General features: G+C 32.9%; 2 protein-coding genes and 1 long non-coding RNA gene across 4 annotated transcripts; 1 reads left to right on the plus strand and 2 right to left on the minus strand.

Moving 5' to 3' along the window:
• The first annotated feature begins 259 nt into the window (after positions 1-259).
• On the plus strand, positions 260-1,696 carry LOC144545181 (Lactoylglutathione lyase / glyoxalase I family protein). Its single transcript, XM_078293772.1, has 4 exons — positions 260-423; positions 507-737; positions 1,218-1,293; positions 1,520-1,696. Exons 1-4 carry the CDS (start codon positions 340-342, stop codon positions 1,555-1,557), a joined length of 429 nt encoding a protein of 142 aa, XP_078149898.1. The 5' UTR covers positions 260-339; the 3' UTR covers positions 1,558-1,696.
• Positions 1,697-2,819: 1,123 nt separating this feature from the next.
• On the minus strand, positions 2,820-3,557 carry FDC1 (2Fe-2S ferredoxin-like superfamily protein). The gene has a single exon (XM_078293771.1). It carries the CDS (start codon positions 3,455-3,457, stop codon positions 3,026-3,028), a length of 432 nt encoding a protein of 143 aa, XP_078149897.1. The 5' UTR covers positions 3,458-3,557; the 3' UTR covers positions 2,820-3,025.
• A 5,884-nt stretch (positions 3,558-9,441) lies between these two features.
• On the minus strand, positions 9,442-15,337 carry LOC144545328 (uncharacterized). 2 transcript variants are annotated; one of them, XR_013508473.1, is made up of 7 exons: positions 14,784-15,337; positions 14,611-14,686; positions 14,301-14,375; positions 13,663-13,998; positions 10,320-13,560; positions 10,045-10,215; positions 9,447-9,779 (listed from the first exon to the last, which is right to left on the minus strand). It is a non-coding gene; the product is annotated as an uncharacterized LOC144545328 (long non-coding RNA). The 2 variants fall into 2 exon arrangements; XR_013508472.1 differs by lacking the exons at positions 10,045-10,215; positions 14,611-14,686; positions 14,784-15,337 and having other exon boundaries at positions 9,442-9,779; positions 13,341-13,560; positions 14,301-14,597.
• Between the last annotated feature and the right edge of the window lie 517 nt (positions 15,338-15,854).

Raw genomic sequence — 15,854 nt, forward strand, 5'->3', positions numbered from 1 at the left:
GGCTCTCAAATGTTCCATACAATGCTGTATTCGACCCAAATAGAATAATCTAAATTCTCTGCTACCAAGTTTCTATGACTAAGATTGTTACGAGTTACTAAAGAGTTGATTTGATGTGCAATACATACACCTGTCAGAGACTTGATAGTGATCAGTTGTAGAGAGTTTGAAACAGAAAACCTGTGAAACGAAGAAATGGGAAAGTAAAAACCTGCCACGTGTTGCACCACTGTACATCCAGCACACTTCTATATCTTGCTGCTCTGCTATTTTCTCGATAGAAATAGATAGAAATTCCATTCTTTCTCACTTCATCGGTTCATCCTATCCTCTCCGGTGATGGCGACGGCGGAAGGCGTCCAGCTGAACCACATCGCGCGCGAATCCTCCGATGTCAAGCGCCTCGCCTCTTTCTACCAAGAGGTAGTGGCCCATTTCTTCTTTCCACTTATAATTTGAACTTCTTTTGAGCTGGTATTAGTAAATAATGCCTTCCCTGTTAACAGGTGTTAGGGTTTGAGCAGATCGAATCCCCAAACTTTGGGGATTTTGAAGTAATCTGGCTTCGTGTGTCTCCTTCTCTAAGTATGCACATCATCCAGCGGGACCCGCAGTCAAAGCTACCAGTGGGCCCATATGCAGCCTCTGCGTCAGTGAGGGATCCGAAGCAGCTGCCAAGGGGCCACCACGTGTCGTTCTCTGTCTCCAATTTTGATTCTGTTGTTCAAAAACTAAAGGTAACTGATAAGAGGAGCACTAACAGTGTTTTCTGATATAATTTTAGTTTTCCAGACTGCAATATGGAACAATAGAAAGAACAAAACACATGAAATCCTTGGATTAAGATTTGTATTGTTCTATAGTTTTTATTTGATGAAGTAATCTGATTGTCAGTATACCTCTTTCAGTGGCAGATGTTAAACAAGAAGTTTAGAAGAGTAGGAAACATAATTCATAGTCTTGTGTTAAGCATCTGATAATTAAATAAATATTCTGTTGATAATTAAATATTAAATTGAATATACTGTTGGAGATTATCCTTTTTCTTATAACAATATTTTCTTCTCTCTCTCGGAAACTAAAATTTGAGTGTCTCAAACAGGCATGAAAACTTCATGGATTATTTGCAAAACAAATACCCTTTTGATATTATGCCAGAAATTTATTTCCACTGATTTTCATTCGTTTGTGTTTACAAAACTTTGTGGCATTTATAGGAGAAGGGAATTGAGACATTTCAAAAGTCCCAGCCTAATGGTAAGACGAAGCAACTGTTCTTCTTTGATCCTGATGGTACGTGTTCTTCTTAACCAGCTAGTTATTGGTACGGTACCAGGTGTGTTATGTGCCAATTTGGCACCTGTACATACCCAATAGTTCTTTTTAATCTGGCACAAATCTTAGAGCCAACCTCTATAATCCAGACTGGTATGGTGTGTAGGGGTGCTCTATAATTAGTTAATAATTTAAATACCTTCACTAATTGGTTCATTCATTGATTTATTCAATTTTGGTGCAGGCAATGGGCTTGAAGTAATGAGCAGGGATGTGTCTTAGAAAAATACATTTCCTGTCTGCATTTTATATAGAACATAGTTTTGTGAGTGGTAGTGAATGATCATGTGATTAAGTTAAATAATATTATACTCTTGTTAAGTAATGTTAACTGAGAAAATAAGAAGGAAGCCATATTGTAATATATAAGTATAAAACCCAGTATCCAATTTCATGAGAGCATCTGCTATTTCTTGTTTGATGAATTGCAACATAAATTTTCGTAGACGATTATTTGAATTGTCTTATTTTGTTTCTATCCAACCAAAAAAAATTAAAAATTAAGCAAATCTCTCTCTTCTTAATATAACGTAGTTGACCAATAGATTGCTAGCAGATGTAATAAAAAGTGTTCGCGTGTCCGTACGGTGAAGATACGCTGAGAAATAGCACTGCTTGCTATTTGTTGTACCCTAACTTTATTTTTTTTTGTTTTTCTGTTTTTTTGTGAAGAAACACCACCTTTTATACATTGCTCCAGAGCGGGTAGGCAGAGTTAATTTTCGAAACCCAGGCTGGCTACACTGGTCTGTTGTGTGATCTATTAGCATTACTAGGCTTCATGAACCAATAACAGAAGCCTGGTGGCAACCATCCGTCTGGCACATTCAGCCGGGTGATGCGTACCTGCTTATGTGATGGCATCAAGCAACACAATCATGGCATGGATGTTAGAGGCACTGAAATAGACAGGAGTAGATCGACATGTCATGACTGCCTCGACCGGCAACCAGCTGATGGATATATGTTTGCTTCAGTATGTATTGTACCATCAACCTACCTTAATTTACTTTTTGCTACATTCAGGTTTTAGAACAATACATGGTTTCAGAATCAACACATCTCACCAGCAGTGACCAGGGATAATGCCGAAAAAGAGACTGAATGCCACTGAGAACGAAGGAGAAGGGCATGTGGCTGATGCGCACAGTGAAGGCTGCGGCAAAGCATACTGAGAAAAGGGTTAATCAGTGTGCCTTTCTGATAGAGGTCTTCAATGGGCATCAGATTTGGTCTGATTCTGATCTCAATAAATCCGGTCCGATGATGTTTAATCTGAATTGTTTGTTTCGTAATGAGATTCATTAAGAAAATTGAAATTATAAATCGTGTCATGAATCTAAATTAGACACGCATGAATTTTAACACGGATCAAACAATCAACATCTGAAGAATTATTTTTGTTGAGTTCAATCAGACGCTCATTTGAGTTCTAACCGCATCATGAGCATCTCTGATCATATAATCGATGCCTGACCGTCTGATGATATAAAGAGAGAAGACAACTAACTATACAACCATTACTAATCGTTTAATCAGATGCAAAATCTCAAAATAGAGACTAAAGTTAACTATTTAGAAACTCACTAAATCAACCCTCAAAAACTGGACATAGAGAACCAAAACCAAATCAAATTGGACTAATCACGACCGTTGATCGATCTCTGTAAACAGATAAGATGGTCAGGAATCAATCATTGGCAGTAGCCAACTGGAGAGAGAGCAGCTCCTCTTCAGGTATGACTTGAATATGGCAATCCGACCTTGGATAAGAGGCACACAGGAGAGCATAGCCTTGGTCTACCACGTCATCACTCAGCATACCATCACTCTGGTCTACAACGCCACTGACGAGCCGGGCCGGGCACGTCATGCACACGCCGAGCTTACAGTCATGAGGAACCGACATGCCTTCGTCTAACGCTCTTTCCAGTATCGACTCCTCCGGGTCCACGTCGAGTATGCGAGTTGACCCCTCGTGCTCTATGGTTACTTTGTAAGAAGGTGGTGGTGGGCCCCGTTGTCGGAGAGGAAGAGAGATGCGGAGAGGGTGCAGATGGAAGGGAGGAGTTGGTTTGAGAGGGGGAAGGGATGGAGAGGTGAGAAATAGAGAGAGCACCATTTTTGTGGTGGGAAGAGAGATGGAGAGAGAGAAAGGAGATAAGGTGAGAGACTGATCCCTGTATAATTGTATTGTTATTATTTGTAATTTTGCTAAAATGATTCTAGAGGAAGTATATTCTTCTGGATTTGTTTTATATATTATATATTTTTTAACAGATATACTGTATACGTAAGTATTTAATTATAATTACTTTAATAATAAGTTATTTAATTTTAATATATAATAATATATAAATAAACATGACTTGTTAATTACTTTTAACATTGAATGGGTTACCCCAAGTAAAATATTGTTTTTGTAAATATATAGTTATTTTTTAATATATATATTCTAATAATGATACAAAATTGCAATGACGAACATTCATATGATCATTTTTTATCATCATCATCATCGATCAGATACAGTTATGGGATAATTTTTTTTATGATTATATGTTAGAAGTAATTAACACAGTATTAAAATTAATAACCTAAATGTTTAAAGATATAACATATTTGTTAAAAAAAGAATTAGAACTGAATATTTTAAAAGGTGGATTTAAACTGAATACTTGGAAGGTGGGCCTCGAAAGTTGCACATTTATATTTTTATTAAATTCAGTTTGTTTGGGTTGGGTCCACAATTAGACGCCTATATTAAGCCTTAATCTAGTCATCAGCTCTTATTTTTAGTTGTGTTTTTTTGTTAATTCTTTGTTTAAAAAAAAAAAAACAGACTAATAGAGAATAATTATTAACCATATTCATCTAGGTGCTTGCACTAAGTTGCCAATTTTTATTGGAATTTTTAAATTTTACAATTAATAAAATATTACTAGTATCGCGCCCGTCTGTTGCAACGAAAACATATTATATAAGAACAAAAAAAACTCATACAAAATGATATATTTTCACATAAAATTTATACTAAATAACAAATAACATTTTTTAAATGATATATAAAATGACATCTACACATAAATAACATATATAAATCTCAAATAAATTAAGATATGACCAATCAACTATCTGTCAATTCAAAAGTTACTTAAATGATATTTCAAAAATAATAAGAAATCATGACAATTCAGAAAGATGATTGAATGTCAAGAGCATGTTTCTAAATAAATTTAGATCTTTGCATATAAATAAAAAACATAAAATGAATGTATAAAATCAAAATATTTAATCAGAGAATTAATATTCAATCTGAAATTTCATCTTATAATTAAAGCATTTGGGACATCTATGTACGTATGTGCTTAGTATATAATATATAAGAATAGAGATATTTATGCACGCTGATTGCCGAATATGAGTGTAAATGGTAATTGAGGATGAAAATATTCTTCCCTTTTTATATGCTCGCTGAAGGTCTTTCATAAAATTTTCTCCTCAGATTATTAGTATATTTAATGTTTCAAACCTATCACCTTTATTGTTTTGAGAAAAAGGTTTCTGTCTACTGGGTTTTGTCCACCATTTGTCCACAACCTTATCCAACTCCCGTTCTAACTGTCGGTCCCCACCTTCTTCTAACGATTTTCTTAAACAAACCTTCCTTCTTCACCAGTAATTTCTTTTTACAAATTTTCTCTTCTAATCTCTCTCCCCGTTCTCTTCTCTCACCATTCTTATGGATTCAAATATGATCTCGCCCCGTTTATACACTAGCTTTTGCCCTGTATCTTTTGCATCCAGATATGATCTCGACAGAAATATACTTTCTGCTCTTTCCGAAATCTCTCTTCCGATCATCAAATCATCACATCGACCTTTACTTCTGCCTCTAAAACACCATTGCAAGATCGAATATGAAGAATCAATGAAGAATCGATGCTAACTCGGTCGACAATGGAGCAAGAGGAAGAGAGGGACGAAGGGGCCCTTGACAACGACATTAACTTGCTCAGAGAAGAACGGTCTGGAGGATAATCGGGTTATTTTACAGTATTCACTTTGTAGTTTTACAGTATACAAGATTCAATTTTACTGTATACAAGATTCAACCCAGTGAACAGATTTTGTTTGTGGTGAACAGATGATGGATGTATGTATAGATTTAGAAATTTTACAGTATACATGGTATTATTTTATGATTTATATTTTGAAATTTTACAGTATACATGATTCTTTGCAGGTTGTAGTTTAAGCTGAAATGTAGTATTTTTTACATTTTATCTTATAGTATACATGGTATTATTTTATGATTTAGATTTAGAAATTTTATATACAAGATTCAACTGAAAATTTACAGTATTATTTGAAAATTTTAGAGTATCCAAGATTCAATTGAAAATTTTACAGTATACAAGATTCAATCGAAAATTTTACTGTATACAAGATTCAATTTTACAGTATACAAGATTCAATCCAGTGCAGACACTAATAACTAACTCTAACTGTTAATAACCGCTAATAACCGCTAATAACTAACTCTAACTGCCAATAACTTCCTATAACTGCAATTTCCAAAAGTACAGTTTGAAAGTACATTTCTTTTCTCGTTGCATGATATTTCTAACTATCACGGGACCACTTCAAATAGTTGCTGGATGTTTTGTGATTAACTGATATATTTTATGTGATATATTGTATAATTATACAGAATGTAGAAGTAATTTTACAGTATTCGTGCAAGTTAAAGCTGTGGACAAATGGTGGACAAAAAACTGTTGACAATTAGACGCTTCCTATTGTTTTTTAGTGGACATGCATTGAGTTATTTTAAGCACTTTATAGTTGAGGTTGTTGAATTAATAATATGAGTGGTTGGATGGATTTTTTTTCTCCCTTATTTTAGCAAGGAAAGTATTTAACTCATTTTTTTAATGTTATAAACTCCAGTTGAAGTCGAGCTTCTTAATGACTAATTTATTTATTTTGGTATTTCACATTTTTCTGGATTTTGTTCACCTAAGCAATTGTAATGGAAACAGCTATAATTAATTAAACAATAAATGTGCCATAGTAAGGAGCAGTTAAGAGTATTAATAGAAAAAGTAACCAGTTAATAGAGTGCTCCAAAAAAATTGAACAAATTAAGGTGAAAGATCACAATTAATTGAAGTCAAACACCTCAAAATATTATATAAAATATGAATTGATGTTGATGTTTATTGATTAGTTGGATCAGGACCACGTCTATTGTAATAAAAATATTGACCACTTGCTCCTATATTATAAAAATATGATATGTTCAGTTGACGATTCTCAGTAAACTGGTACTGGTTGTTGGTCATACGTACAACCAGTGGGATTATTTTAGAAAACTTCGCTGGTTTTGGGATATAATTATACACGAGGGGAGGGTATACTTTTGGCGCTACACACACACATGGGTTCTCTCTATGATGTTAATTTAAATCAGTGTTGTAAATAACGATATGCAATTAATTGTCGGATAAGGTACCGTCAAACGATTAATTGGAAATAATCAGTTATATTCAGAAATAATTGTTCGATTAGTAGGGAAAGTTCATAACAGTTTGGTCATCATCAACAACTAATCGGCCGATTAATCAACCTACACGGACTTTTTTTACAACACTGTTTTAAACTGTGATGTTGCGTATGATTATATTGGTGGGACAACGATGTTGGCGTAACTACAAGTTATATGATACAAATACAATCACTTTATTTGAGTCTATATTTTCTTGCTTGTTGTTCATGTCTATATTTGTCTATATTAGCTCGCTTGGCTGGTTTTATATTTGTTGGTCTATATTGCATGTTGTTTTATTCTCTTATAAATGACTAGTAGATATATAGAACCTAGCCCCTATTACAAGTATAATTAAACATATACATATAAAGCACCAAATAGATAGGATAATATTCTATGGATAACATCCCATACTATTGTCTAAAAAATCCATCATATAAACTTCAAACGACGAATCTAAACCGTCAAAACTAATATAATTTGTTATTGATGTGTTTGCATGTCAAATTTATAATTTTTTTAGTTCATTTAGTATAAAGTCAAGCGGTCAAAAAATGGTGAATTCTAAGTTAATTTTAATTATTCATTTTTATCATTTTTAACGGTCCATGATTTTCTGAAATATGATAAATTTAAAGAATTCCAAAAAAATAATAAAAAATTGTAAAAATTGTAAAATTTGGTCTCCAGACACAATTTAATATGAAGATCAACTTGAATTGTTCGGACCGACGTTTTAAACTTTGAAATTGAAGATATAGACGTGAAGTAAAATGTACACTCGCTTTACTTCGCAAAGTACCGTAGCCCAACTCTCTCTCTCTCTCTATATATATATATAGTAAAGCTACCATGCTTTGCAAATTAAAGTAGGTGTTTTAGTTTGCGTTCATATCTCTAGTTTTAAAGTTCAAATAGTCAATCCGAACTTTTCAACATGTTTGTCATATTGAAATGTGCTTGGAGACCAATTTTTACATTTTTTTGGAGATTTTTTACTATTTTTTTCGAATTTTTCAAAATCAGTGTTTTTCAAATTATTTTTATTTTTATTTTATTTAAGAAAAACACTGATTTTGAATAATTCTAAAAAAATAGTAAAAAATTTTCAAAAAAATAAAAATTAGACTCCAAGTACATTTCAATATGAAAAACATGTTGAGAAGTTTGGATTGACTATTTGAACTTTAAAACTAGAGATATGAGTGCAAATTAAAATGCCTACTTTAATTTGCAAAGCATTGTAGCCTTACTATATATCAGTGTTCTAGATAGTGCGCTATAACATTTTTGGAGACTAAACGCTAAGCTATGACATCAAAACACGCTATTTGAGCTACAGGCGCTATAGCGGTAATAGTGGTCCACTAAAGGCTCAGATTGGATTTTAACCATGATTTTTTTTTTGCAATTGACATACTAAGTTTTATATTAAACTATTAATTATTAAATAAGAGATCCATCAAACGAAATCAAATAAGGAAGCTACAACGCGCTATGCAACGTGAGCTGTTTTTTTTTCTTTTCAATTTATATGAGCTTTAAATAAAGGCTCAGATTGAATATATTAAGATATTTCTTGAAGTAACAAAATGATACTTACTATATGGTAGTTTGAATATTTTGAATAGATTAAGATAGTTAATTATGCCATGATGTCTAGGTTATTTTGAAATTTAAATAGAAAAAAGATAGATTATGTCATGATGCTGACTATATTTTGAATAGAAAAAGATCGATAGTTTATGATATTAGTAGTACTATGAATATTTTGGGTCACAATTTGGACTTTGTATTAGTTCAATATGAATATTATAATTTATTAATCAATTTGATTTTATTTATTGTTTATGAGACTTAGATAATGTTAATATTTAGTACAAATATATGATATAATTTTTATAAAAAAAAACGTTATGTAGCATAGCTTTCGCTATAGTGATACTATTCGCTATAGCTTTTTTTTAGGCTTCCCGTTATGACGCGATAAACGCTATTTAGAACCTTGCTATATATATATATATATATACTAGTCAAGTGCCCACGCGATGCAGTGGGAACTGATATTATTAAATCACAATAATTAGAGTAGAACTAGGGTGCTCTTAAGCTTACCAAAGTTTTGGTGAGCTTAACTCTAAAACTCATCAAATCGATTTCAAATGGCGAATCCGAACTGTTGAAACCCACCTACCTTACGTGTGATGCATCTACATGTGAAATTTTTAAACATTCGAATTAATTTAGTATAAAGTCAAGCGGTAAAAAACATTCAAAAAATGAATGCACTAAAATTAATTTATTAACCTTCTAATTTTGACCGCTTGACTTTATACTAAATTAATTCGAATGTTTAAAAATTTCACATGTAGACGCATCACACGTAAGGTAGGTGGATTTTAACTGTTCGAATTCGTCATTTGAAATCGATTTGATAAATTTTAGAGTTAAGCTCACCAAAACTTTGGTGAGCTTAAGAGCACCCTAGTTCTACTCCAATAATTAATGTCAAGTAATTATAATCTCATAAATCGATAATTGTCATTACATATAAATCATGACAGACCTTGTAAACATTCATAAGATTTTTTTTTTCATTCAAATGACCATAGACTTGCATCCATTTTGAATATACATATTTGATTCTAAATATAAAAGATCCGCTAAAATTCATTTAAAGGCTATTGTAATCCTTAAACAGCAGGTATGTAAACCCCTCATAATTCCAAAATTTGTTGTCCATGTAGAAGCAACACACTGATATCTTTGTTCTCAACACCTTCAAGATAGCCTTGTTGTTGCGTTAGTTTGCAGTGGACAACATGCCATTGCCTTTGCTAAGTCACCAATTTCTTTCTTTTCTCATTCCACTCCAAATATTGATTTACATCTGTGTCACAAATCACATGAATAAACAAAACAAGAAAAAATATCCATTAAAAATGGCAAAAAAAAAAAAACCATGGGGTTGAGCACCCTTTCCTTTTAAGTACGGCAACGGGATATGAAATGAATAAAATAATTTTTGAGAAGCAACTAGAATAAACAACATGAATTTTTAAGAACTAAGAATGAATAAAATAACTTTTTAGTAACTACTTTGAAATCCTAATATATGCACAATCTAACATCAGAACAAAAAATGCAAATCATACCCAAAGAGAAATGGATGGAAGTGACTGAGAGGCTTTTGCCTGTATTAAGAAATCATTTAAGATTTCAATTTGAAATTTTTCTTCGAGTAATATCATTTATTATATATAGTGCTTTTAAGAGTTCCTCTTCAATTCTTGTCTTGTCTCCAATTGCTTTAGTACGGTTGAATGCTGCATATTAGAAAAACAATACAGTTTAAACATCAAACCAAAATCCATTACAGCTTATAAGAAATGAACAACTAATAGGCCATTTTTTTTAATTGGCAACGTACCTGAAAATGATCATGTGATCTGGTTTTCTCCTATATAAAATAACATCCCTAAGTTATGAATACATATAAAAGAATAAAAAAGAGAAGATAAAAAATAAAATAAAATGTGTATTGAGAAAGATGAACCTGTAGCTTAGCTCAAGTGCTTTATGAGGTTGGCAATACCACCTTCGTACTCAGTTATGTTCTTTAACCTAAAATCCTAAGTGTTATTCTTAAATTTTTTTGAAAATAATTGTAAAATGGACACACATAATCCTATAGACCATAAAAAATGGTAAGTGTTCTCCTTGAAAAATATTGAAAATAACTTGCAAATTGACACACATAAAGTAAAAACATACCGCTCAGAGATCTAAGTTTATCAGACTAAGTTTTTTTTTTTTGAAAAATAATGGTATATATCATCGATTTCATTGAAATCAGATTCCTTAGCACAATCGATCTGGTACCTAAAATTGGTACCAAAATCAAATGTGGCAAGTCTTTACAACAGATCAAAACAAAAGTAGCAACATGAGAAAGTAGCAAAAACATAATAACATGCATAAAACATAAGGCAACAATCTAAGAAAATATTTAAACAACATAACATGCACACAAAAAACCAAGTACTACATATCTAAAAGGTCTTCATCATCCTCCTCTTCTCCAAACATTGGAGATGGAGGATTGTCATTACCAAAACCCTGCATATCTCCCACTGGTGTTTCCTGGGACAGGGACAACAAAAGGTCCATCACTTGGGTCGTATCGGGACGTCTTTCTTCCTCCAACAGAATGAGATCTGGGAGATCCTTAACATCAAAAGACTATGAGATTTAATTTAAAGAAAGAATTGTCCCCTCTAGATTTACACCAAAATTGAGTAAGAGAAATAATCTTAGTACCAATAACCCTAATAGAACATGGAGAACTATCATTAAAGCATAATCTATTTCGTTCCTACCAAATGATCCATAAAACAACCCCTCTCAATAATTCAACTAATAGTCTATCTTTTAAAGGGATAGAAGCATCAATCATCCATAATTCATCTAAAGTATGACAATTATAAACAAAATTATTATGATTTGCAATCCAGATCCAAATTAATCTAATAAAAGAGCATTGAGTGAACAAATGATCAGTGCTCTCTGGTTGATCACAAAAAACATACGTAGTATCCCCTTGCCACCCTTTAGCGGCTAAATTGAGTTTGGTAAGTATTTTGTCCCTTCTAACCAACTATAAAAAAAAATTATTTTCAAAGGCATATGAGATTTCCAAATGGTTGAATACTCTTTATTTGGTATTCCCCCATATTTCAACCACTTGTAAAAAGAATGAACAGTAAAATTATCGTCCTTAGACCAACACCATATAAGCTTATCCTCTAGCTGATCAGATAAAGTAAAATGTTGAAAAAGAAATTGCAAAGCATTCCATTCTATTAAGTAAATACCCGTAAGTTATCTCTTGAAAGACAATTGTAAGGAGTTAGCAAAAACATCTGCCACAGAAATAAACCTATTATAAACAATTGAAAACAAATTGGGATATAAATGTTGCAAAGCATGCTCAGTAAACCATCTGTCTAACCAAAACGCAGTTGTTCTACCATTACCTATTTCTTTATTAAGGCCTAAATTAATTACCGCATGATCTTTGAGAATAGATCTCCAAAAAGGAGAACATACAAAAGGGGTAGTTCTAAAACCATATTTACAGTGAAGAATATCTTTCCATATACCAGTAATGGAATTGTCATGGAATCTTATCCATCACTTAACTAGAAGAGCCTTATTCGTAATTTTCGAATCTAAGATACCAAGACCACCTTGGTCTTTACTCTTACATACTGCAGTCCATGTAACCAAAGAATATTTTTTCCTAGTAGAATTACCCCAATGCCATAAAAATTTCCTTCTAATCTTATCTATTTTATCAGACTAAGTTTAACATGGCTGATTTATAATTTTCATATTTTTTTTCTATTTGTGTATATAATAGTTTGTATTTGAACCAGAGTATACTTATATGTCTTCACATTGATCATTTTACCCTTAACATACCCTTTGCTAAATAATATTGTATACTCGAAACACATTTTTTTTTGGTAAAAAAGGATTATAAATTAGTAGTGATATAGCCATTTTACCAGCTATTACAACTCAAAACAAAGAAACTCATCCCCTAAGTACCAAGAAAAAAATAATTAAGGTACCACATGCCAGTACCAAAAAATGATGATTTATTATTTACATATTTTGTTTGTATTTGGGTATATACCAGCTTGGTATTGCATTTGTACCAGAGTAAACTTGTATGTCTTCACGTTGACCATTTTATCCTTATAGGATATACACTTTGCTAAATAATATTGAATATCCTAAACGCATGGATTTGTCAATACAGTCACGACAAAGCCTGTACTATCTCCGTTTTCAAAGTCCAAACAGTCGATCCGAACCGCTCAACATGACCTCTATATGAAAATGAACTTGAAGACCAAATTTTACATTTTTCATATTTTTTTTTTACTATTTTCTTAGATAGCTAGGAAATCACTTGATCTAAAGATTTTCAAACTCATATCCCTGAGGTAATAGAAATTTTGAGTTTAGATTCAGACCGTCCGATCTGCTTTGGCATGAATATTAAAAGGGCACGTGCATTCCACCTCAAGCCGGATTGACCCGCATTCTGATCGGACAATCCAGATTAAAACTCAAATATTCTGTAACCTCAAAGGATTCGGACTCAAGATTCTTGACCATTAAAATTTAGTGATTTTCTACCTATCTAAAAATAGAAGTATAAAAATTCTAAAAAATATAAAATTTAATCACTAGGTACATTTTCATATGGAGATCATGTTGAGCGGATTCGATCGACCGTTTGAAATCTGAAAACATATATATGGAGCAATAGTACGGACAATTGTGTGCTATGCATAGTGTCGTAGCGCCTCACTCGGGTTGGTATTATACTATTTTATATTGAATAGCCAAAAGAAATAATAGAATTATAGTAAAGTACCAGGCATCAGACGCAAGTTACGTGCTCAACTGTGACATAATCTGGATTAGCACCCACCATAGGTATCGGTTTCGTTCTCTTTGCACAGCTCTTAAATCTGCTTAAGACCCACCAAATCCATAGGTTTTGAACTGCCAGATGGTAAACTTAGTGCTTCAGTGCCATGTGCCAGTATAAACTCAACAATATCCACTCTACTCACCACATCTAAACCTAATCCCTATATATAATTTACACATAAAAGCATTTGCAATAATTCACATTATTAAAAACGTTAAGCTAAAATAGAAATTTAATATAGAATACAACAAAATTAGACTACCTCGAGAGATTGCTCCTCGATCATTCCATGTCATGTACTCATGTGGATGCATCTTCTTCCTAGAGCAGCAAACCAGGATCATCTCTCCTAATTTATTTTTATTATTATAATTATACATTAAGAGCTAGATCTAACAAAAGGTAAATTTTCTTACTAAACTATATGAAATAAAATATAATGCCTCAAAAGAAATTCATGGTTAGTTCTCCACTGGTAATAGCCCCAAGGAAGAGAAACATGTCGAACCTAAGAAATTTAAGCTTATCATCGGTAAGAACTACTCTTTTTGATGAATTGCTTATAATTACCATTTTTGTCCATGTTGCTGCTAGACTGCTAATCTACTACCAAGGCAATATTAGCAAGCAAATTATCACAAGATTGTTTGGCGCAAAATTCAGAAAATATTGAAAAAAAACATAACTATCTAAATTAACAAATTATAAGATACTACATTGTATGCTTTTACTAAAAAGTAAAAATCTAAATGTCAAGTTAGCCCTTCTTAACCTTTTTAGAAAATTTACCCCTTTATCAGTCTATATCAGAACTTCTCTTTGGATAAAAGATGTTATTGCTGTTTATGTAGGGTATTTCAGAAATTACCTAAAAAGAAAATCATAATAAAATAAATGAACATACATACATTGATGAGCACCAGGATATGGTTTCTTCTTGCCATGAAGTACCCCCATACTGATCTAAGAACCATGCTTGTCATGAGAGGCAATAAAATATATCAGATATATAAAAGGGGAAATTGGTAATTGAATTAGTTTGAGCCAAGGTATATAATTAACTTCTTGCCACATAAATTCAAATTTTGCATAATTTTTACAACGTGCCTCCAAATTCTTCTTTCTATGCCACTGCCATATATACAATTCTCCAAATCCTTCTTTCTAGGCTAATGGAAGTGGAAATAAAAAGAAAAAGGAGAAGTCTCACAATGAAAATCTGATCCTGACCTTGATAGCAAACTCAAATGCCTCAATTATCTCCACCATATACTCAGCCGCATGTTCTGGTCCTTCATGAAAGTACACAAAATAAATAGAGAGAGGGAAATAAATGAATAAGGCTGGCAAAATAAAAATAAGGAAAGTAATGAACTATATTACATGAGCTTGATGCAAATACACTTTGTGCATTTAACTTTCAATGCACCACATAGTTATCACCCACTGTATCCAACAGCATCAACCAAGGAAAACACAAAAAGAGAGAAAAAAAAACTGGCTGCACATAAAAAAATGGTAACTTGAAAGAAATAACACAGAAATTGCTGTAATAATTTAAAGAAAAAAATACAAAAGAGAGATAGAGGGACGACCAATTAGCGTCATTAATATAATCCCGAAGTTAATCTCCAAGGTCTTATCTAACCAGTTAACAGCACTCCTACTGGATATCTACTTCTCAAGGGAAGAATTCTGACTCAAGATGTTATGAAATTAGTATCTACTTCTCAGGGGAAGAAATTAATCTCCTAAAAAAATCCTCACTACTGTTGTTTCATTTTTGAATGATCTCGTACCAGTTCTCAGCAAAAGTGTCATGCGTACCTCCTCGTTAGCCTTAATCTTCTCCGTGTCAACAGTCCAATAGCTAGCGTTTCTTTATGCTGAGAACAAAAAAGAACTTGAAAAAAATGAAAAACAAAATCGAAGTCACAACTCACCATCTCGTCACCGTCATCGAAGTTCACGCCACACGAGCAGTCTACTGTCCAGAGCCATCGCCTCAATCTTCGGCCGCGGCCGCGGCCATTGGTAGGTTGGGCCTGTAGGAGCATCGCGCCTTCATCTAAACCCTAATTTGTTTTGACCTTTTCTAAATAATTGATCTTGGAAAGGTGATTTCGGAATTGGGAATGGGGAAGAGAGAAGTCTCTCCTCTCTGCCAAGTAGTTTTCGGATTTCTTTTTCTCATTCTCGGCACGGGTCAGGTGAGAGAGCGAGAGAGGTGGCGGAGATGGCTGAGGTGATTAGGTTTTTTTTTCTCATTATTTTTCTTTGGAAAGAGGGGATCGGGGAGGGGAACTGGGAGAGGAAGACAGGCAACAAGCGTCCCAGCGAAAAAAAATTGCTTGATTCAGATCCAACGGTGCAGAACAAAAATATTTGTAACAAGATGTGTGGCTGTACATGTATCGGATCTAATTTAAACTAAATTTAAACTTCTACACGTAT

The sequence above is a fragment of the Carex rostrata genome, chromosome 27 (genome assembly GCF_964058835.1).
Source record: "Carex rostrata chromosome 27, lpCarRost1.2, whole genome shotgun sequence".
Lineage (NCBI taxonomy): Eukaryota > Viridiplantae > Streptophyta > Magnoliopsida > Poales > Cyperaceae > Carex > Carex rostrata.

Excerpts from the sequence above, each read along its gene's own strand:
- LOC144545181 (XM_078293772.1), top strand. The coding sequence starts at position 340 with ATGGCGACGGCGGAAGGCGTCCAGCTGAACCACATCGCGCGCGAATCC. Across the intron at positions 424-506 it reads TCGCCTCTTTCTACCAAGAG|GTGTTAGGGTTTGAGCAGAT; the intron begins GTAGTGGCCCAT and ends CCCTGTTAACAG. Across the intron at positions 1,294-1,519 it reads GTTCTTCTTTGATCCTGATG|GCAATGGGCTTGAAGTAATG; the intron begins GTACGTGTTCTT and ends ATTTTGGTGCAG.
- FDC1 (XM_078293771.1), bottom strand. The coding sequence starts at position 3,457 with ATGGTGCTCTCTCTATTTCTCACCTCTCCATCCCTTCCCCCTCTCAAA.